This window comes from Megalobrama amblycephala, linkage group LG3 (genome assembly GCF_018812025.1).
Source record: "Megalobrama amblycephala isolate DHTTF-2021 linkage group LG3, ASM1881202v1, whole genome shotgun sequence".
Taxonomy (NCBI): domain Eukaryota; kingdom Metazoa; phylum Chordata; class Actinopteri; order Cypriniformes; family Xenocyprididae; genus Megalobrama; species Megalobrama amblycephala.
The window spans coordinates 10,454,951-10,479,309 of record NC_063046.1 but is presented as its reverse complement, the minus strand read 5'-3'; the positions used below and the strand labels follow the sequence as shown (position 1 = coordinate 10,479,309).

At 35.0% G+C, this 24,359-nt stretch overlaps 2 protein-coding genes across 4 annotated transcripts in view; one reads left to right on the top strand and one right to left on the bottom strand.

Moving 5' to 3' along the window:
- The window catches only part of asb7 (ankyrin repeat and SOCS box containing 7), a 14,088-nt gene extending 5,741 nt beyond the window's left edge, over positions 1-8,347 (bottom strand). For all 3 annotated transcript variants that reach the window (XR_007184083.1, XM_048183797.1, XM_048183798.1), the window contains exons 1-4: positions 8,210-8,347; positions 7,336-7,412; positions 5,676-5,929; positions 207-812 (exon numbers count right to left, since the gene is read on the bottom strand). Coding sequence is in view for 2 of the 3 variants with exons in the window: in XM_048183797.1 (XP_048039754.1) it covers positions 207-812; positions 5,676-5,929; positions 7,336-7,382 (907 nt within the window). In the remaining variant the exon portion in view is untranslated. The remainder of the gene's footprint in view (positions 1-206; positions 813-5,675; positions 5,930-7,335; positions 7,413-8,209) is intronic.
- lins1 (lines homolog 1) lies at positions 8,339-24,359 on the top strand. The gene is made up of 8 exons (XM_048183796.1): positions 8,339-8,457; positions 8,610-8,667; positions 12,460-12,759; positions 15,884-15,973; positions 16,141-16,285; positions 19,050-19,628; positions 20,031-20,217; positions 22,846-24,359. Exons 2-8 carry the CDS (start codon positions 8,617-8,619, stop codon positions 23,480-23,482), a joined length of 1,989 nt encoding a protein of 662 aa, XP_048039753.1. The 5' UTR covers positions 8,339-8,457; positions 8,610-8,616; the 3' UTR covers positions 23,483-24,359.

The window sequence follows — 24,359 nt, the reverse complement described above, 5'->3', positions numbered from 1 at the left end:
AAGTCATAGTTAATAGTGAGAACTGGACTAAACTAAACTAAAGTGTGACCAATTTTCCTGTTGTAACGAAATCGTACTGAACCTAAAACTGAGGCACATACCGAACTGTGACTTCTGTGTACCGTTACACCCCTACCATCTACCAAAAAATTAAGAACAATTCTGACAGTCCACATATAAAGATTTAAAAAGGAAAAAGAACCTACTTGTGACCTCCTGCAGGAAATCCAGACAGGGTCGACTGATGCCAGACATGCTGACGGAAACGGCCACAGGGGTCTGGCCCTCGTAGTTCCGTGTGTTCGTATCGGCTCCGTACGTGTACAGCATCTGAGCGCACAGCACATCGTCTCTGAGGGCCGACAGGTGCAGTGGCGTCTGTCCGTCCTCCAGCCGGCCCAGGTTAGTGTCCGCTCCCCGCTGCAGGAACATGCGACAGTACGAGTGGTTGCCCTTAATGACGGCGTAACGCAACAAGAAGCCGTTCTGAATGTCTATGTTGGCGTTGTGATCGAGCAAAATGCGAACGCAGCTGGAGCGCTCGCGGATAATTGCCAGTTGAAGCGGCGTTGTGCCTTTGTCGCTGAGCGGGTCCACCTCGGCTTTGAACTCTAAGAGGAGACGCACGAAGGAGTCGCGGCCGTAGTGGGCCGCCACGTGCAAAGGGGTCCAGCCATCGTTGCTCTTGGCGTTGATGATGTCGCTGCGATACTCTGACTCCAGCATGAGGCGGGCGATGCGGGCACGGCCGTGCATGGCAGCATAATGCAGAGCTGTAAAGCCTCCGATGAAATCCTTCACTGTGGGATCCGCTGTAGATCACAGAGAAAAAACAACTTGAAGGATAAACACATGACTAAACTAAACAAGCAAGGAAAAAATGTCTGTAGAGATGATATATGATAGATGCATTAGGCCTACTATAATTATTAGATAAGAAATTGAATTTGCATTTATATAGATATCTATCCTTATTTCTAGTGCAGTAATGTGTAACATGAGCGCTCTAATGCTGGACATTTCAAAATGTACTTTAAATGTTAAAATCTTAAAATGCCATGTGAAAGTGAATAAATTAAATATATTACAACTGCATTATGATTAGGGATGGGTATCGTTAAGGTTTTAACGATATTACTACTCTTACCAATACTGCTTATCGATACGGTACTTTAACGGTATTCTTATCGGTACTTTTTGTTTATATGTATATATATATATAAGAGCTGAATTAACATTGCTTTATATTATATAGTGTCCGGCATTTTTGGTGTTTTATGTAAGATACAGTAAGAACATGAACAAAGAAAGTAAAACAAACTGACAAATACAATAAAACAAAGACACAAATGAAATAAAGTGCTTTCATTTGTTCATGTGTTCAGGTAATACAGACCTAGCCTATAAAAGAAATCTAAGTAAAGTAACCAAATGTAAAATAACACTGGATGGTTTTCACAGTATAAATTAATAGATTAATGCTTATTAAGGATAACTATATCCAGAAGAAGCGCTGAGTGATTTTCTCTTTGCATTTTGTTGTTTGATTAGCATTGATGGCACAATCATCAGAATAAATGTTGTGACTGCTGTCACTTTAAGACAATAGATATTAACACACATCGGATTTTCTCCCAGCTGTTCATTTACACTTACGATATAAACTGCGTTTAAGTAGCTAAACACGCTCCAATCCGGTCATTTTAACATATTTGTGTGTGTATTTGATCGTTTCGACGTGCACCTGAAGCCCAAAGTGTAATTTGTTTGTCTATTAGAGACCCGTTTTCAGCCTCACACAATTCAGCCTGAGGAACAGCGTCTCTTGCGCGGATTATTGTGCTTTCAGCGTTTTAAAACGTTGATAATAATTATCAAACATTTACTGCAATTTAGCAACAGTAAAGACAACAATCACCGATTGTGCTGATTCTGACGTTAAGTTTGGGTTTAGGGAGAAATGAACGCGCGCAGCTGTGAATAGAATAAAGGGGTGGTAGACGAACCGTGGATAGTTTTTAATAGTTTTACCTCAGAAATCTTCTTTCTGATGATACTTGGAAGCCAAAATCGAAATCAAAAATAAAATAAGCATAATATCACAGACCTAAAGTGTAAGCAGACGTTTAGTTGTTTAGTTCTCTCCTCCATCGTCACCATTAAACAGGGATTTCATGTGAGCGGCTGTGCGCGCTGTAACTGCGTGAGCGCGATCTCTCTTCTGGGTTGCGAAAGCAAAAATGCACCATAGACAAATGTCCTAATATTATTGCATACAGACACAGCTGGCGACTCTGGCGAGATAGTATTCGCAAGATAATGTCTATATAGCAATAATAAATGTACGTGTATTTTTTTCATAATTTCTCCAGTACCGATAGCAGAACCGTTAACGTCAGAGCTTATCGATACACCGGTCTTTCAAAATTTAGCCCCGGGGTCAATTTAATATCGGGTTTCGGTACCCATCCCTAATTATGATAGGCTATTAGTGATCCCGAATTGTACGGTACGGACGTCACGGTTCGGTTCATGCAGTTAGATGATGAATACAGGCACGAATCACTGCCGACCCACACTCCAATTCAGAAGGGGGCGTGCGCGGTAATGCAACACTGTTTGCTAACTGCCACAACAGGAAAAAGTGCACAGACGATCAGAAGAACAGACGGTCTAGATATGTAGGGCTGCACAACAATTAATCGCGATTAATCGTTTGCAAAATAAAAGTCTGTGTTTCGTAATATATGTGTGTGTTCTGTGTGTATATATATATATATATATATATATATATATATATATATATATATATACACACACACACACATGCACATACATGTATATATTTAAGAAAAAAATATTTATATATAAAATATTTATATTTATATGTAATATAAAATATATATAAATATGTATATTTATTTATACATGTATATATTTATTAAATTTATACATGTGCATGTATTTATATACACATAATTATTATACACAGAACACACACGTTACGTAAACACAGACTTTTATTTTGAAAACGATTAATCGCAATTAATCATTGTGCAGCCCTATAGATATGCGTGTTATCTCTCAACCAGTGTTTCAACCACAGAAAGACATTAATAAAACAGCTTGAGAATAATATCTCACGTAGCATAACATTTACCTCAGGAAAGTCATTTAGTGTCCACAGCATGTTAGTTCACTAGAGAAATTAACTCTAGATGGGAGCATTTCCATCTAGAGTTTGTTAGCTTATATATTCATTATATTTACTTTACCTGTTAGTAATGTCTTAATCATTTAATATATGTTTAAATAAATTTGTCATGAAAACAAGTTATGACAGTAACTGTATATGAGACTATATTTCAAAAATGAATTGGAGTAATAATTTTATAATTAGATTTAGAAGTTAATGCAAAACCTTCCTTTTGTGCAAAATATATTTTTTTTTTTGGAGTGTTGATTATTATATTATTATTAAATGGCAATGGGCTCTGTTGTTAATTGTAACCTTTAATAGTAGTGCAAGAAAGGGCTCTCTGTATGTAGTCTACAGCATTAGCTGGATACATTTTTTATCCTTAAGAAAATTTGAAATTATTTAAAGGGAGAGACACAGTTTGTTCAATAAACCACTGTTTAATAAAAAAAGAAGAAAAAGAGGCAATTTTATGTTTAGTTTTCTCCCTCCTGCTGTACCGAACTGTGACCTTAATACCGAGGTACGGACCGAACCGTCATGTTTGTGTACCCATAAAGGCTATACTTGTTTTCAACAATTAACTAAAAATAATAATAATATTATTAAAATAATATATATATAAAATCCAACATTTCATTACCATCTTATGCAGGCTGGATGGACATTTAGCTAGCTAAAAATTCATAATTCTGTGTTCTTACAGCTTTTGACCAAAGAATTTCTATAATTTACCCACCATTTTTCAGTAGTTATGAATAAATATGTTAAATAAATATATTCAACTTAAACTTAAATAGAAACATTTATATCAACTACAGTAAATTCAATTTCTTTTCCTGACAATGAAAAAATTCAGATATTTAGATTTTCCATGACTTTGTGAAACCTGATAAATCAAGTAAACCTAAACATTATGAAGTTGGCTATATTGGCAAATGCAACATTTATGACGCAATATATGAAGGGATTTAAAGCGTATAATTAGCATGCAAAAATGCACACTTTGCGCACTACAGCATTTCAATCAAAGCACTGTATCATGCTAGTGATTAATGTGATTCAGGGTTTCTACAGGTTTTATGAAGGTAAATTTAAGACTTTCTAAGACCTTTTTAAGACCAAGTAAAGAAACACAGTGAGTTGTATAAGCAACACTTCACAGAGTTTGAATACAAACTTCATTTGAACACAGCTTCCAACATATATCTGTTACTTTTTTGTGAAATGAAATAAAGTAGGTTGAATGCCTCTGCTCCCAACCACTAGAATATGAAAATAACTTTTACTGTATCTGATCAAACTACATAAAATGCTTCTAAAAAAAAAATTCTTAAATCAAGGTGCATTTACTTGAGATGCAAAATGACAAAATATGAAGTCTTGTTTTCTTTGAAACTGATCAAAATGAAGTGAGTTCAGAAAAATCGACTTAATTCAAAGGTAAGTTTTTATAACTAATTGTCAGATGTTTGTTTTTTTTAACATGCCAGCTTCTGTGGCTATTTTCATGGTGAGAACAATCTATTTTTGCTAAAAACTGTAAAACTATATTTAATTTAACTAAAAACGTATGTGTCACCCTGAAATGGCCTATTCGGCAACAGGTATAAACAATCTGGTCCCATCGAATTCAAAAATGCTAGAAACTTCTCCCAACATTGATGGGACTAATTTCATGGAGTTTGCTCATGGTATATAGATCCCACACTGTTTGCCATTTGTAGTTAATATTGGAATTAATTATAGGTTTTAGATCCATAGGAGGACCCACCGAAACCCTGTTCGAACTAAATTTATTCTGAATTTCAATTAGAACAGAGGGCAGTGCCACTGCACAGTTAACACTTAAATTGTGGTTCATTCTATCTGCAGAGCTTTTGATAAATATAGCCCTGTTCTATAGCGCCCCCTAACGTCTTGCATGCATTACCACACTTACACATGAACATATCAGAACAGAAGTGTCTATTCTAGCAGCATAATACCAGTCTAGTATTTTAAAGCATAAGAGATGACAAGATAGGGAACCTTATTATAGTTCAAAAGTGTAAAATATCACCTTTGTGAACTGGTTATCAGGAGTGTGCCATTGAGAAAAAGTACTTGATCATTGTGAAATCAAATTTACCTGAGGAGAGTGATCACATTTACAACTATATAGTGATTAATCCACACCAAACTAAACACAACCTGTAAATTTTCATGATGCTTTTTGTCCTTTTTGGAGCTTGGTAGTTTAAATCACCATCTGCTTTTAAAAAACAGAAGCCTGTGTTTTAAAAATAGGGCAGTAATATAAGGCCCCAATTTTTTTAGTTGAACGTATTCCTTCAAGAGCCACCTTGAGCAAGCCAAGCACAGTTTTTAATAAGTGTCAACCTAGGCTGGGCATTTTAGATATTTTCTTACAAAGTGACGCATTAAATCAGACTTGCCCATCTCGCCATTGTCCTAAAGCAAGCAAACCCTTTACCTCCGTGTTCGAGGAACACGCGCACACAGCGCTCCTTGCCCTTGGCCGCAGAGAAGTGCAGCAGCGTCCAGCCGTTGGCGTCTCTGATCTTGGGCGAGTAGCCCTGCTCCAGCATCTTGCGGACAGTGTAGACATCGCCAGCCGCCACCGCCGCCTGGATCTGCAGCTCCTCCTGCAACTCTGGGTTCCTTCTGCAGTGATGGTTCAGCATCCTGTCACATCTCGCAGTACGGGCGTCAGACGCTCCTGTGTCCCTACACACAAATACACACGCATGACATTACTGAAGACAAGCTCATCATTTTAAATGAAAGGAAGATCAATTATTTATTATGAAAGTTATGAAAATGCAGAGTCAGTGTGTTTCTTAGTGGAATCAACCTACAAATTATTCAAAGGAGATTTTGGTAACACTTTACAATAAGCTTCATTAGTTAACTACATTAGTTAACTGCAACCTTGAGTATCTGCTGTTACCAATACTATTTTTATTGATCAGCTTAGAATATCTATTTCTCATTCATTTACTATCTATTCACTGCGTCATTATTAATAAAAAGAAAAACAAATGCATAAAATATAAGATTTTAGAATTATTGTTAATTTGAATGTTGTAATTAAATGCTTTGAAGGTTGTCACAGGTAATATATACAGTCAAACCCAAAATTATTCAGACACTAGATAATTATTTATTTTTATTTATATTTATATATTTTATATTACTAGTGGGTTCAGGACACTATAGTTCATTTATGTAAGTGAGGATAGCAAAATAAAGTAAACTGTGACATATTATACCCAAAAATTCTTCACTCAGTGGACTACCAGTAAAATTAATAAAAATTTGGGAACAAAAATTATTCAGACACTTTGACCTGACCGTGTTTTGCTTAAGTGTTATCTGACATAATTAAGATAATTTTTTTCTGACACAGTTTAACTCTGAGATCTTGTCATATTTTATTACCATATTTTTAAACTATAGTGAATAAACTTTAATAATGAATGAAATGTTCAAGGTGTCTGAATAAATTTTGATTTGGCTGTGTGTGTGTGTGTGTGTGTGTGTGATATATATATATATATATATATATATATATATATATATATATATATATATATATATATATATATATATGTGTGTGTGTGTGTGTAAAATATATAAAACAAAATTTGCCTACTGTATACAGCACTAATATTAAAAATAATTCTGAATAATTCCAATAATTTTGTAAAATCTAAAAAAAAAAAATTATTGAATGTATACACCTCTTAATGCTAAAATCGTTATTAAAAATACAAATATTAAAATAAATTACTATGTGTTACAAGAGTGTCAGCATTCTTAATAATAATAACAATAATATTTTTTTTTGTAGTGTGCCTTTCTCAAACTCAAAGTACTAAATCTTAAAATCTTATGAGCAATACATTTGAGATAATTTCTACATAATATATCATATGTGATAATTACTATTTAAATATATAAACACTATAAGCAGATTTTTTTCTTAAACAGGACATCATTATAGATATAAATATATTGAAGCCAAATCCATCAAACCATCCATAACAAGCTTAGACAACACGTTAATATAAAACAAAATAACAATTCAAAACATGCCACAGCCTACAGATAATCAGAAATTACAAAATTACCGTTCATTAATGTCTTGTAGATCTAAAACAGCCTTTGTGTTCTGCATCCATATTCATATCCACTTCAGATCTCCATTCTAGGATGCAGAGTAACATAGAAATATCATCATCATCATCATCATCAACATGATTCTTTCATATATTAATTTCCATGTATTAATATATATTAATGCAGATTCATATAGATATTTACGTGCATAATCATCATTTAGCCACAACGAAATGAGGATGTCTCAGTTACACGCTTATCTGTCACATTTCATTGATCAGCTCTCTGTCTAGAAGCAAATATTTACTGCCTCCCATCAGTTCACATTGTAATTGTCTTTCAGCCTCTGAAAAAACAGCTGCAGCGAGCATTTGCACATCCACATTTACCTTTAACAACATAAATGTTCGCTAACATATGTGATATATACCATCAACGGCAGTTTAACCCTTGTAATCACCTCAAATATAGTAAATGAAAGGTAAATAATGCTGTTTGTAGCTGCTGCACTGAGAACAATGAATCTGTTAGCTGGTGTGCTAAACCAGCTCTGGGCTAAAATGAGCCTAAAACAAACACTAAAGCGCTCTTTTTAGATACAGGGATACTTTGTTTTAATATCACTGCAATAATCGATACGATAATTCTGACACTTATCATTAAACTGAAGAAGAATCTGACAAACTCTGTGATTGACATGCACTGTTACTGCATTAGCATAGTTAGCATTTAGCCAGCGGTTATTGACCATTCTCACAAGAACACTGCTTTTAAAGTTACTCAAACTCTCTTAACCTGTGCCGAGAGGATACAATTAACAATATCTTCTTATTTAAGACAATAATAACTCGGGGGGAAATAAATAAAAATATATAATATACATACAGAGTACAAATACAGTCAGGTAGCCATGAACATCATCTCCAAGGCTTCAAACCGCAACAACCAATCAGATTCGAGCTGTCAAATACGTCATGCAGACATCATGCTGCTGCAAAATAATACGCCGAATGTCAGGGTTTTGCGACAAATTTGGCTGTATAATGGCAAACAGCACTCCATGTGCTTTATGGAGGCGTTTGGTCCTTTTAGCGGAGTTTATTTTTTTAATCACTGTTGAAGAGAAACTCACCGTGAGTCCTAAAAGCGCTTCATTACAAATTCTGCTTTACCGCAGCATCTTTGTACAGATCACGTGTGTCACTGGATCTCTAAACAAACTCTACCGTTCTGTAAATATGAAGTTATTTTTCTGTTTATGATCTTCTTGATGAATTCCTTGCAGGAGACTGATGCAGTGGCTGTTCAGGAACATTATACAGGATATTGAGACAATAAATTATGTAAGTAAAACATTTGTCATATTGTTTTTGGAAAAGCACACATAGAATGTCCTTAAGTAGTTTAACCTAGTATAGATAGATAGATCATGTTTGGGGAATTTTGTACTTTTAAAACTATACTATTAAAACTGAATACTTGTAATCAATTAGACTAGGGAAGAATCATACTTTTTAAATCTCGCAATTTTTTTTTTTTTTTTATATAAAAGTACAGTGTTGAATCATGATTAATTTCATAATTAATTCTCTCTTACTGAGCAAACAAGACAATTAAATCATTTCATTGTAATTTTGCTGGACATAACTTTGGTAATTCGTCATTGTCAGGAGTCTTTTGAAGCAGTTGATTTATTAAAGGTGCAATATGTAAGATTTTTGCAGTAAGATATCCAAAAACCACTAGGTCAGTGTTTATATATTTTGTTCACTTGAGTACTTACAATATCCCACATGTTTCCAACTATTTGTAAATTGTGAGAAAATTGCAATTTTAACCAAGGCTCCGGGACATGTGAGGAGTCATACCCGTGTTACCTTCGGTTTCCGGTTTTATTTTGTAGAAACCAGACGCTTAAATATATAACATGTTTTCATAGACAAGGGAACAACTGTTTGGTTACATTTATAGACAGAAAACTAATTGTTGTTATATTGCTCAACACGTTTAGTCTTATTGTTTAAATCTAATTTTCTTGAATTTTTGCAAGTACCATGCTTTACCACGCCTCAGAGATAAACACTATTTTGTGAAGTCAGATGCAGCTTTATTTGTAGTAACAGTAATACATAATTTTCTCCATTATACAATACGTTTAAAATTAATTGCATGCCATTTATCAACACAAGCCAAACGCACAGAGTAACGTTATAACATCATTTTCAACACACTCAAATGTATCTAATATGATAAACAGAGCTCTGTTACCTCATACTCATGACCGGAAAAGCGGAAGTGGCACCGGCGACTGTGGCATAATAAAAGTCCCGCTGCTCGTGAGATGTGTGTTGCACAATCGCTCCAGCTCCTCGTTCAGCTCCCACAGCACTCGGTCCTGCTCTGCTTCATACTACAGTAACGTTAATAATCGCATCCATGAACATGATTTCTTCCCAAGTCCAATCCCTATTCTTTTCCACCGTCCGTTGAGGTGGAGATCACATGTCCCAAGATTCCACGCTCAAACTTTGAATAGGCCTCTAGTGACCTCTAGCGGACAAAAAATATTACTTATTGCACCTTTAATGAATTTTAAAGGTGCCCAAGAATGCTTTTTCACAAGATGTCATATAAGTCTAAGGTGTCCCCTGAATGTGTCTGTGAAGTTTCAGCTCAAAATACCCCATAGATTTTTTTAAATTAATTTTTTTAACTGCCTATTTTGGGGCATCATTAACAATGCACTGATTTAGGCAGCGCCGCCCCTTTAATTCGCGTGCTCCCTGTCACATGAGCTGTCGACTATATTACAGCCTATATTCAGCCTGATTACAGCCTGATTACAGCCTGATTACAAGTTCACACAGCTAATATAACCCTCAAATGGATCTTTACAAGATGTTCGTCATGCATGCTGTATGCATGCTTCGAATTATGTGAGTAAAGTATTTATTTGGATGTTAACGTTTCATTCTGAGTGAATTTGAGGCTGTCCTCCGTGGCTAACGGCTAATGCTACATTGTTGGAGAGATTTATAAAGAATGAAGTTGTGTTTATGAATTATACAGACTGCAAGTGTTTAAAAATGAAAATAGCGACGGCTCTTGTCTCCGTGAATACAGTAAGAAACGATGGTAACTTTAATCACATTTAACAGTACATTAGCAAAATGCTAGCGAAACATTTAGAAAGACAATTTACAAATATCACTAAAAATATCATGTCAGTTATTATTGCTCCATCTGCCATTTTTTGCTATTGTTCTTGCTTGCTTACCTAGTCTGTTGATTCACCTGTGCACAGATCCAGACGTTAACTGGCTGCCCTTGTCTAATGCCTTTTATAATGTTGGGAACATGGGCTGGCATTATGCAAATATTGGGGCGTTCACCCCGACTGTTACGTAACAGTCGGTGTTATGTTGAGATTCGCCTGTTCTTCGGAGGTCGTTTAAACAAATGTGATTTATATAAGAAGGAGGAAACAATGGAGTTTGAGACTCAATGTATGTCTTGTTATTTAACTATGCTGAGGTAAATTCAATTTTTGAATCTAGGGCACCTTTAATTATACTCACAATAACATACTGTTGCTGACACATTCAGGACAGATTTCAGGATATAACTTACTGTCTAACTAAATTTGGTATGTATTTTAGACTAGAGCTTTACAAAGCCAAAATTGTTGATTAGCAGACATAAAATTTCTTTGTGGGTCTTTGACGAATAAGGTTTTTAAAATGTAAAAAAAACACAATGGAGAAATAATTAATTTTGAAGTTTTATTAAGTGTTAACAATGAGATTATGCGTTTTTTAGAATCAATTAACACTGCTTTTGTAATTTTTTACAAGATGGACAAAATTTGTCACCAAAAAAGTCATTTGGTTTAACCAAAATTTTTAAAACCAAGGGCAACCAAAAGTTTTACCAAATTACACTTTTGGTTATACTGAATAACAATATTTTCAAACCGTGCTAACAGGCTGATATCTAGATAGCAAAGGACAATCAAACATTTTGTATTTAGTACAAGCTAAAATATTGCAGCATTTTCCATGTTTTATAGCGGTTGTACCGAATGACCTGATGTTTCGGGACACTCGTATGAGCAAGTGATAACATGAACTTTTCAAATAGTTAAGAGAAAGTTAGTTACTTTGCTTCACAACTATGTGGACCTTTGCAGGTGTCTGAATGATGTCACATCTTGTCACGTGATATTGACCGCATGACTTGATCCAAAATGGTCCCTTTATTATTGGTTACTCCGAATGACATCAATGAAATTCATTTTTCCGGACATTTTTTCTCATAACAAAGCAACGACTTCTACACATAATTTTCATACCATTTTGCTCTATGTTGATATATAATGTTATAAAATCATGCCAGAATAAAAAAAATAAATAAATAAACATTTATTACATTTTAAGATATTTTAATCACAAATGAAATGGTTGTATTGACCTTTGGATGGTTAAACTGAATGACCAAAATCGTTTAAATACCTTTATATGTAGGAAAATATAATTAAAATCTTTTGGATTCAGTAAAAGAGATCTAGTTTTACTACCTTACATACTTTGAATGTCATATCTTTATTTGTTATTATTATTAAGGCCTTTGGACAAAAAAAAAGACCCGTCACGTCATTGACTCTTGTACAGTCCTAGAAACAAGAGTCAGGAAGTGGTCCAGAAACACTCTCTGCCTGTCAATCATTTTTCACAGTCAGGTTTGCTGACATCAAATTGTCTAACATGTTCATGAAGGGGAGAGTTTTGTTGAAGAGATGGGTTGGTATAATTCAGTGGCTTTGGTTTTATTAATGCATAACATCATTAATTTAACAAACCACAGTTCATATCTGCAGTCTTTTTGTTTAAAAGTTAAGTTAGACATTTTGTTTAAGTTAGACATGACATTTAATATTCAACAGTGCTTTGATCTGCCTGCATTGACACCATTTTCAAGAGCTGCTGTGCAGCCAAAATTATATACCAGTTATCACTGTAAAGCTGCTTTGACACAATCTGCATTGTAAAAAAGTGCTATATAAATAAAGGTGACTTGACTTGACAAGTTTCAAGCATGACTTACTGATTATCATTCTTCTGAACCTTTATTTTCAGTGTCCCATCATGGATGCTGCAGGATTGGATTTCCAAGCCATTTTCAGGCTGTTGCGTACAGGATCTGCTCCCAGCCTGAGCAGCGAAGAGCTCGCCAGCAGAATCTCATCATGTGTTGTTCAAACAGAAAACACTCCTGCGGCGTCTGTCACACACACAGACGTCATGTGCTTGTGTCTCACTCTTGTTGAGACCATCATTAACAGGCTGACAGCACAGAGTCTGCCACAAGATGTCACTATATTCTATGAAGATGTCACGAGGAGACTGTTTGGAGAAATGAATCTGATGGCAAAACTGGTATGTTTAATCAAATAAATAATAAAAATGTGGTTACACTTTACAATAAAAACATTTGTAAAGATTAGTTAATGTATTAACTAAGATGAACTAACAATGAGCAATACATTTGTTACTGTATTTATTAATATTTGTTAAAGGGTTAGTTCACCCAAAAATGAAAATTCTGTCATTTATTACTCACCCTCATGCCGTTCCACACCCGTAAGACCTTCATTCATCTTCAGAACACAAATTAAGATATTTTAGTTGAAATCCGATGGCTCCGTGAGGCCTCCAAAGGGAGCACATTTCCTCTCTCAAGATCCATAAAGGTACTAAAAACATATTTAAATCGGTTCATGTGAGTACAGTGGTTCAATATTAATATTATAAAGCGACGAGAATATTTTTGGTGCACCAAAAAAACAAAATAACGACTTATTTAGTGATGGCCGATTTCAAAACACTGCTTCAGGAAGCATCGGAGCATAAATGAATCAGTGTGTCGAATCATGATTCGGATCGCGTGTCAAACTGTCAACAGCTGAAATCACGTGACTTTGGCGCTCTGAACAGCATATTCGACACACTGATTCATTTATGCTCTGATGCTTCCTGAAGCAGTGTTTTGAAATCGGCCATCACTAAATAAGCCGTTATTTAGTTTTTTTTTGGCGCACCAAAAATATTCTCATCGCTTTATAATATTAATATTGAACCACTGTACTCACATGAACCGATTTAAATATGCTTTTAGTACCTTTATGGATCTTGAGAGAGGAAGTGTCCATTGCTCCCTATGGAGGCCTCACGGAGCCATCGGATTTCAACTAAAATATCTTAATTTGTGTCTTACGGGTGTGGAACGGCATGAGGGTGAGTAATAAATGACAGAATTTTCATTTTTGGGTGAACTAACCCTTTAATGTTAGTTAATAAGAATCCAGTTGTTTATTGTTTGTTAGTTCACAGTGCATTAACTAATGTTAACAAATACAACACTTGATTTCCATAATGTTTAGTAAATGTTGAAGTCAGTATTAACTAAGATTAGTACATGCTGTAGAAATATTGTTCATTCTTAGTTTAACTTAAGTAGTTAACTAATGAAACCATATTGTAAAGTGTTACCAAATTTTTTTTCAGACCTTTTTAAAGATATTTTGGTTACGCTTTTTTTTTTTTTTTTTTTTTTTAACAGTGTCCCTATTACACATCTTAAAATATAGTAATACCAGTATTTTATGCATAATTACAAGAAACTAACCCTAAACCAAACCCTAACCCTAATTGTATAGCAAGTATATGTTGTTAATTAATATTCCTCAGTACTTATTTGTATAAGTACACTGTAACAAGGGCAACTTAAAAAGTATTACTAAAAGTGTTGTTTTTTTATAATTATTTATTATGATGATATTTCTGTGACAATTAAAGCACATTTCTTCCACATTTCTTATCTCAATGTTATTTACATAAAACTTTATACAATATAGATTGTTTCAAAACAGCTTCACATTAATTAATAAACAGGAGAATAACAATTAATGATGTAAACTTCTTCAAATATATAAAAAAGTTCTGCTGTAAAGCAGCTGTAGCAAGATAATAGTGTTAAAGGTGCCCAAGAATGCTTTTTCACAAGATGTAATATAAGTCTAAGGTGTCTCCTGAATGTGTCTGTGAAGTTTCAGCTCAAAATACCCCATAGATTTTTTAAATTAATTTTTTTTAAACTGCCTATTTTGGGGCATCATTAACTATACACTGATTTTGGCAGCGCCGCCCCTTTAAATTGCGCACTCCCTGTCACACAAGCTCTCGACTATATTACAGTGCATTTACAAAGTTCACACAGCTAATATAACCCTCAAATGGATCTTTACAAGATGTTCGTCATGCATGCTGTATGCATGCTTCGAATTATGTGAGTAAAGTATTTATTTTGATGTTTACGTTTGATTCTGTATGAGTTTGAGGCTATATGCTCTGTGGCTAACGGCTAATGCTACACTGTTGGAGAGATTTATAAAGAATGAAGTTGTGTTTATGCATTATATAGAGTGCAAGTGTTTAATAATGAAAATAGCGACGGCTCTTGTCTCCGTGAATACAGTAATAAACGATGGTAACTTTAACCACATTTAACAGTACATTAGCAACATGCTAACGAAACATTTAGAAAGACAATTTACAAATATCACAAAAAATATCATGTAATCATGGATCATGTCAGTTATTATTGCGCCATCTGCCATTTTTCGCTGTTGTTCTTGCTGGCTTACCTTGTCTGTGCACAGATCCAGACGTTAATACTGGCTGCCCTTGTCTAATGCCTTGAACATGAGCTGGCATATGCAAATATTGGGGTCATACATATTAATGATCCCGACTGTTACGTAACAGTCGGTGTTATGTTGAGATCCGCGTGTTTTCCGGAAGTCTTTTAAACAAATGAGATTTATATAAGGAGGAGGAAGCAATGGGGTTTGAAACTCAATGTATGTCTTTTTCATGTACTGAACTCTTGTTATTTAACTATGCCAATATAAATTCAATTTTTAATTCTAGGGCACCTTTAATTCAGTTCAGAGTTAATTCAGTTCAGTTCCACAAGTGTGAATGTTCATTTATGATGAAACCGGTTCAGCTCTAAAGAAGACAATAGTGTCTTCATTCAGCTCGAGTCAGTTCAATGTTGATTTTGTTCAATAGTGGTGTCAGTGTTGCAAACTTCATCAGTTTGGAAAACAACTGATTCAGCTATAAAGCAGAAGATGATAGTGTCGTTATTCAGTGCAAGTTTGTCCTCATCCTATAATGTCAGTGCAGTTAAATCAGTTATATTGCTGGATACTAAGACAGTGGCAAGGAACCAAAACTCCATCAGGTGTTAAAAAATAAACCTTGGGAGAAACCAGACTTAGTCAGGGGACCAGTCCTCCTCTGGCCAATAGATGAACAAAGACAGTGTGAAAAATTGATCATGATACGTCAAACAGGCATTCAGTAAACATGTGACTTGGGCATGTTTGTGTGATTATACATTAATCCTAGAGCTTAAAGTAGAGACTGATCCTAGAGCAGTTCATGTCTGTCAGAGGAACATGTTTTGACCCATTATACTGATGTCTTGATGCAGGTGTCCCTCCTCAGCTGTCAGGACCAACTGGTGTCTCATTTATCTGCAAAGTGTATGTCAGTCTATGTCATCAGTGACATTTGCATTAATGTGAGTATTGCTGCTGTACATTAACTTGGACCGGCAATGTGTAGACATACAGCTCATCTAGTATTATGAGGATTTGATAATGTTTTTCTTGCATGATCTCTCTCTCTCTCTCTCTCTCTCTCTCTCTTTCTCAAGCATTGTGGGTTTACTGTAATTGTTGATTATAGGGAGGCAGCAGCTCGATCTGGAGACACGCGTGTGCTGAAGTGTTTCAGAAATCAACGGCCAGCAGTGAACTGGACTCCTGTCTGTGGTCACTGACCGCTGTGATTAAAGGAGTGCTGAGAGCAGAAAAATGCCAGAATAAAAGAGGTACTGAAGTGTGTTCACATACAGACAGATGATTCAGACTGAGCTGCTTTATTATCCTCATTTTAATGTAGTGCAATTAGGTAGAACCTTAAAGGTTTTATCCGAGGTGGCAAGAAAGCCGGGATCTCTTAAAAATGCGGATGATTGGCTGAATATGTAAAACTGGTAGAAAATATGAATTAAAATGTAAACAACTCACCCACTCAGACATCATCACTTTCGCTTACATCTGAATCTAAATTGAAAGTTGAAATGACTTAAAAACAATAATTGATGTTTAGTATCTAGGTTAAATTTCACCATGTTCACCAATTTGTTGATGAATAGTTGGAGAATAAGGTGAGGTTTTAATAAATAATAATAATAATCTTATTCTCATACTATTATTTTTTCATGTTGGTAGGTATTGTCTTATTATTATGTAAATAGTATAATAATAGTGAAGCAATACCATTCGACATTAAATAATTAACTGTTTGAGAATAAGGTGACTATTATTACTATTTTTATTATTATTATTAAGTAATCTTATTCTCATATTATTTTTTTTTCATGCCACAAAGGTATTACTTTGTTATTATTATTTATATAAATAATAATAATTGACAATACCTTATGAAAATATAAACATTATGAGAATAAGATGGCTTAATTATTATAATAATAATAATAATAATAATAATAATGTCACCTCATTCTTGAACCATTATTTTTTCATGTCGAAAGGTATTGCTTTATTTTTAGTAGTATTATATTAATAATAATAATTGACAATACCTTTCAACATGAAAATATAATACTATGAGAATAAGATGGCTTATTAATAATAATAGTCACGTCATTCTCAAACCATTAATTTTTTCATGTCAAAAGGTATTGCTTTATTAGTAGTATTATATTATTAATAATAATAATAATAATAATAATAATTGACAATACCTTCCAACATGAAAATATAATAATATGAGAATCAGATTAAAACAGTAACTTCCAGTATGGGAAAAAAATGAGAATAGTAAGAGAATAAATGATCAAAAATTCTTATCAAACTGTATTTTTTCATGTTGGAAATTGTTTTATTATTATTAAAGGTCCCGTTTTTCGTGGTTTTTTGAAGCTTTGATTGTGTTTATAGTGTGCAATATAACATGTGTTCATGTTTCGCGTGTAAAAAAACACAGTATTTTTCACATAATTTACTTATCTGTATACCGCTGTTTCCACTGTCATAAAAACGGGCTGATGACTTCCTTGTTCTATGAAGTCCCTCCTTCAGAAATACGTAACGAGTTCTGATTGTGCCAGCGGTTCCTGTGTTGTGATTCGACAGCAGCTTAGCGCTCCTTGCCCGGAAAGGTCACGCCTCTTACCATAACGTGGAGATGCACGCGCTCAGTGTTATTGTTAACATGTCTTTAATTTTACCCTATCAATTTGAGCCGGAATCAGACCCGGTGATTGGACTGCGGGATGAAAATAACAGCGTTTCGACGACATGGCGACAAACACGTTTTAGTGACGTCATTAAAGAAGGAAGTAGAGGGATGTAGTCCAAACTGGCCGTTCGATGTAGGCGACTTCTGTTAAATAAAATATCTCGCTTGGCATTGAACTTTGAGCTTTAAAATTTTACAGATTTTATTTATACTCTAACAACAACATTACACACTAACTAAAGTTTGAAACATGGGATCACGAAGAACGGGACCTTTAATATTAATAATAATATTGTTTTATAATATTTTTTTTTATTATTGTTATTACTATTAGAATGGCAGGCAGTCAAACATCAGCTAGTAGTTACAAACAAAAGATTGTAGTTATTTTTGAAACAATATAAATGATTTAAAAATGCATAAATAGGATGAGACTTCAGGTTTAATGCATAATGTGTTCAGATTAACATAAAAAGAATATTTACATTGGATTAAACAACTAAACTTTACCTTGTCATTCCAGAGGACATGATCTTTTAAAGGGATAGTTCACCCAAAAATGAAAATTTGATGTTTATCTGCTTACCCCCAGCGCATCCAAGATGTAGGTGAATTTGTTTCTTCAGTAGAACACAAATGATGATTTTTAACTCCAACCGTTGCCATCTGTCAGTTGTATAATGCATGTCAGTGGGAACTCCGTCAATAAGAGTAAAAAAAAACATGCACAGACAAATCCAAATTAAACCCTGCGGCTCGTGACGACACACTGATGTCCTAAGACACGAAACGATCGGTTTGTGTGAGAAACTATATCATTTTTTACCTCTAAAACACCACTCTGTCCAACTGCCCTCCACATCCAGTTAGTGAGGTCAGAAAACACGTTCTGATGACGGAAGTGATCTCTCGCCCTTTGCTTCAATGAGTGTGAGACATCACTTCCGTTATCAGAGCACGTTCAGACCTCAATAACCGGATGTGCAGGGCAGTTGGACATAGTGGTGTTTTAGAGGTAAAAAATGATATAGTTTCTCACACAAACCGATCGTTTCGTGTCTTAGGACATCAGTGTGTCGTCACGAGCCGCAGGGTTTAATTTGGATTTGTCTGTGCATATTTTTTTTTACTCTTATAGATGGAGTTCCCATTGACATGCATTATACAACTGACAGACCGCAACGGTTGGAGTTAAAAATCATCATTTGTGTTCTACTGAAGAAACAAAGTCACCTACATCTTGGATGCCCTGGGGGTAAGCAGATCACATTTTAATTTTTGGGTGAACTATCCCTTTAATTCCAGCTGCTTGTTTGTCTTCTCCGTAGATATTTTGACAAAGCTTCTTTCTGGATTGGATGCCTCCATCACTGACTTGCACACCAAACTTCTGACTCAAGATGCACAAGACCCTCACAAAAGAGGACTGATGAATCTCTCTAAAACCATGTGTGAGTTCTTTGACCTCCTTGAGGTCCTCAGCGCTGCCCGGCTCAGATATGGAGTCTGTTCTTCTGTTCAGAGAGTCATATTCGTTGAGTCGCAAGCGCTCCTTCATGTCATGAGAGCTGACGTGGAATATTTTGTGAAGAAACGAGCACTGCTTCTCCTGAAGAGAAGTCTTCTGCGGAGAGCCGGGGACGATTGGGCTTTAGGTGAAGTTCAGTCCTCGTCACATGAAGATCACAGCCTGACTGAGGATGTGTTGGCCATGGCAGATGGAGTGTTACAGGAAGTGAATGCAGGCTGGCTCAAGGAAGTGCCTGTGAAAGCTCAGGCCAGTTTCTTTGGTGGGAACTGTGATGTGGGACTCGCTGGGACACAGAAGGACGATGTGATTCTGATAGCTGTGAGCCTGATTTTGCTGAAGTCACTAGAAATGAACATCCAGTCGCTTCATTGGAAAGGTAACTGTCATAATAGTGTTTATTAGTTTTCATGGCATCATATTAACAACTAGGAAAGTCAAAGTCTTTCCTCAAGAGAAAAAACTGAAAGTCTGTCTGAAAGTTACCAAGTTTATACAGTTTGTGAAATAAAAACAACAAATCATTAATGTTGTTTCATATGATTGTGCCACCCTGTGTTGTTATTGTTATTTACCTTAAACTCTTAAAAATCACTTGAATGTAAGAATGTTTGCTTGTGTGTGTGTGTGTGTGTGTGTGTGTGTGTGTGTGTGTGTGTGTGAAGCATAAATTGAACTTTCTAGTCCTTCACCACAGCTTGGTTAGAATGAAACATGCCATTTAGTCATTTACAACAGCAGGGGGCAATGTATCTCTTCATAATACGTGTGTTATTTCCAGGAGCTCAGAGTGACATTGACGTCCGGCGGTATTTAACAGAGCTCATGTCGTTCCTCCAGCGTCACGGGACTCTGGTGTCTGCAGATGCTCACGGCTGCTCCTGGGTGTCTGTAGTGTTTGCTGAGCAGGATGATGACATGATGGAATCAACCAAGATTTTGATTGGCTTGTATTTATATCAAACAAGGTTTGGAAACTATTTTATACATCCTGTTATATGAAACCGTACACAAAACTGTATCTCTTCCTGCTGAAATGCGTATTTCCAGAGGTAATGATGCACAGCATTGCTGAAATTAAATTTTACTCCAGTACTGCCTGTAAAAATAGGCCAGGCCTATAAATATGCACAAAAAAAGTTTCAAAAGTTTGGGGTCTGGAAGATTTTGAACAATTTTTTTAAATAAGTCTCTTATGCTCACACTATTTGATCAGAAATACTGTAAAAACAGCAATGATGTGAAATATTATTAGAATTTAAAATAACTGTTTTTTGTTTTAATATATTTTATAATGTAATTGATTCCTGTGATCAATGCAGCATCATTACTCCAGTCTTCAGTGTCACATGATCCTTCAGAAATCATTCTAATATGATGATTTGCTCCTAATCAGAAATATTTCTGATTATTATCAGTTGAAAAGTTGTGTATAATTTTTTCAGGATTGTTTGATGAATAGACTAGAGTTCAAAAGAACAGCATTTATTTGAAATAGAAAGCTTTTGTAACATTATAGATATTTTTACTGTCACTTTTGATCAATTTATTGCATCCTTGCTTAAAAAAAAGTATTACCTTTTAAAGGTGCCATCGAATTGAAAATTGAATTTACCTCGGCATAGTTGAATAACAAGAGTTCAGTACATGGAAATGACATACAGTGAGTCTCAAACTCCATTGTTTCCTCCTTCTTATATAAATCTCATTTGTTTAAAAGACCTCTGAAGAACAGGCGAATCTCAGCATAACACCGACTGTTACGTAACAGTCGGGATCATTAATATGTATGACCCCAATATTTGGATATGCCAGCTCATGTTCAAGGCATTACACAAGGGCAGCCAGTATTAACGTCTGGATCTGTGAACAGCTGAATCATTAGACTAGGTAAGCAAACAAGAACAATAGGAAAAATGGCAGATGGAGCGATAATAACTGACATGATCCATGATAACATGATATTTTTAGTGATATTTGTAAATTGTCTTTCTAAATGTTTCGTTAGCATGTTGCTAATGTACTGTTAAATGTGGTTAAAGTTACCATCGTTTCTTACTGTATTCACGGAGACGAGCCATCGCTATTTTCATTATTAAACACTTGCAGTCTGTATAATTCATAAACACAACTTCATTCTTTATAAATCTTTCCAACAGTGTAGCATTAGCCGTTAGCCACGGAGCACTATCAAACTCATTCAGAATCAAATGTAAACATCCAAATAAATACCATACTTATGCGATTAGACATGTTGCATGACGAACACTTTGTAAAGTTCCATTTTGAGGGTTATATTAGCTGTGTGAACTTTGTTTATGCAGTGATAGAGTCGAGAGCTCGGGAGGGGGCGGAGAGCGCGTGATTTAAAGGGGCCGCAGCCTGAATCGGCGCATTTCTAATTATGCCTCAAAATAGGCAGTTAAAAAACTTAATAAAAAAAAATATATGGGGTATTTTGAGCTGCAACTTCACAGACACATTCAGGGGACACCTTAGACTTATATTACATCTTGTAAAAAAAATGTTCGATGGCACCTTTAAAAAAAAAAATCTTACTGATCCCAATTTTTTCTTTCTTTCATAATGAATGAGGGTCACACTAGATTTTTTTTTCTCGCTGCATACTTAAATTCATGTTTGGTGATACTGTATGTGAATTTGTAAATGAAGATGCATTTGTAAAGTATGTTCAGACAAACTTTACATGTTGGTTTGACAAAATTTAAAACACTTTGAATGTTATTATGGATTTTAAAGCACATTGCTTGATTGATAAGCTCTTTCTAGTTTCTGAGGTAGTTTTTGCAAAAAAAGCTTTTTGGAGAAAATTATAGTCAATCTACAGATTTTGGGCAGACAGAGTTGATGTATAGAAAACTGCATAGTGTATGATGAGCACAGACTTTACCGATCCAGTTGGAAAATATCAAACATGTTTGATATTTTGAGTCAATTTTAGAACAGATATTGTTTATTTGTCAAGTGTCTCACAGCAACATTTTTGTGAGTTTGTTGCATTCGGAACGACTTGAAAGTCTGGCAGCAGTTGATCTTGAGTTGTTTAGTGTACAATGCCCAATTTTTCTCTGAAACCATTTACAAAGTCGACAAGTGTATGATGCCTAATGTCTGTTCAGATTCGAAAAATCACAAAGTGTGTTCCAGCCTTATGTTGTTAATTTCAAGGCAGTTGCTAGGGATTTTTTTGCTAAAGAGTTCTGAGTGGTTGCTTGGTATTAAAAGCAACGACAACGATAATGACACAGAGGAACAATATTGTTGGAATCACTTTCAGAAAGAGTTTTTCCAGTTGATATATGATAAAAACAAACAGCCAATCAGAATCCATCCAGATTGAGCATTTAAAGTGGCAGACGACAAAACTAAAGTGCGTGCTTATGATAAACAGAAGGTTATTGTGGACACTAATATAGTCATCATTCTTGGTATGAATGGACCTTTAAAGCTTTAATAGAATACGTTTTAAACAAAATGTTTTATTTATCTATTAATTTGTTAAGGAATAAAAAACACTTGCTATTGTACCAAAATATAATTTAATGGTGAAAGTTTTTTTCCCCTTATCTTCACAGTTTGAGTTCGTCAGACTCGGGGGATTGCGACTGGGGCTGTAACCCTCACTGTCATTTCATACTTCTGCTCCGCTCCCTCTCCTTCGACCACACCGTGCTACTTGACTTCCTCATCTCCTCGGAAACGTGTTTCCTGGAATACTGCGTCCGCTACCTGAAGCTTCTCCGTGAGGACTGGACAGGCTTGTGTAGGTCTTGTCGTCATATCGAAGACTGTGATTTGAACCTTGGCGCCACTAGAAGAGGAACCGATCCTTCCGTTCAAACTCATCCTGCTGTTACAGAGACGCTGCATGTTGTTCCCTGCACTAGATCGCCAACAGGTAATGATGTCTCAGTTCCACGACTGGTTGATTATGGGAGCTCGGACGAATCCGATGATGCAGAAGAGCAAGTTTCTGACAGGAACTCTGGGAATACTGATGTAGATTCTGGTAGGACAGCATCTGTAATGGCGCTGGAACAAGTTGAGACTGAATATGCGTCCGAATCTCTGTTAGGTAAAGTGTTTGTGTGTCTTATGGACTTGAGGATGGCGGTAACCAGACTACATAACAGGGATCTTTTCCCCTACAACCCTACCTCACTTCTAAAACTGTTAAACAGCATTGAACCCCAGAGAAACAGGATTAGGTAGTTAGCTTTAACAAGGATAGATTATGACTGATTGAGAATGTCAATCTGTTCAATTGCTGCAGTGAATAAACACACATCGCTGAACCAAAACTTTATTTTTGCATCAAAATTAATAAGGTATAGAGGGATTTAATAGACTAAATTAAATAAATAAATAATGAAATTATTAAGTACAGCATGGAATGTTGCAATAAATAAAAGTACAATGAAGAATTAAAACAAGGCGTAAAATGTATTCATCTGGTAACACTTTACAATAAGATTCCATTTGTTAACATGAACTAAATAAAAAATACATCTAAAGCATTTATCAATCTTAATGTTAATTTAAACATTTACTAATACATTATTAAAATCTGTTAATATTTAGCAGACCTGAGGTAACAACGAAAAGTTGCGTTTTTAATAATAAGATTAATAAATACTGTGACAAATATATTTATCTTTGTTAGTTAAAACTAATGGGACCTTATTGTAAAGTGTTACCCATTTTTTTCATGTAAAAAATATGTGAATGGCATGTTAAATTTAAAAACCTCATGAAATACAAGTTTCATTTTTCATTTCACTTTACATCTTATTTAATTGTGCTTACATTTCATCATACATTTATTTGTCAGGTAAAATAAAAAAGGAACGCCCTGTGAAATATGCATTAAAATGAAAAACATATTCATATATAAAAACAAACAAATTTCATGCATTTATTTTTTTGTCCTTTTATTCATTTATTGCAGCATTGCAAGACAAATTAAAAATGTCATTATACACTTCCTGGCATTACCCGCTGTTTGGAGTTTAATAGGTAAATACTTAAGAGTCTATGACTGGATCATTATTACAGTGATTATTATGTTTCTAGCATGTTATATGTTTGG

Coding starts and splice junctions, on each gene's coding strand:
- lins1 (XM_048183796.1), top strand. CDS start 8,617: ATGCAGTGGCTGTTCAGGAACATTATACAGGATATTGAGACAATAAAT. Junction 15,974..16,140: donor TCAGTGACATTTGCATTAAT/GTGAGTATTGCT, acceptor TGTTGATTATAG/GGAGGCAGCAGCTCGATCTG. Junction 19,629..20,030: donor CCAGTCGCTTCATTGGAAAG/GTAACTGTCATA, acceptor TGTTATTTCCAG/GAGCTCAGAGTGACATTGAC.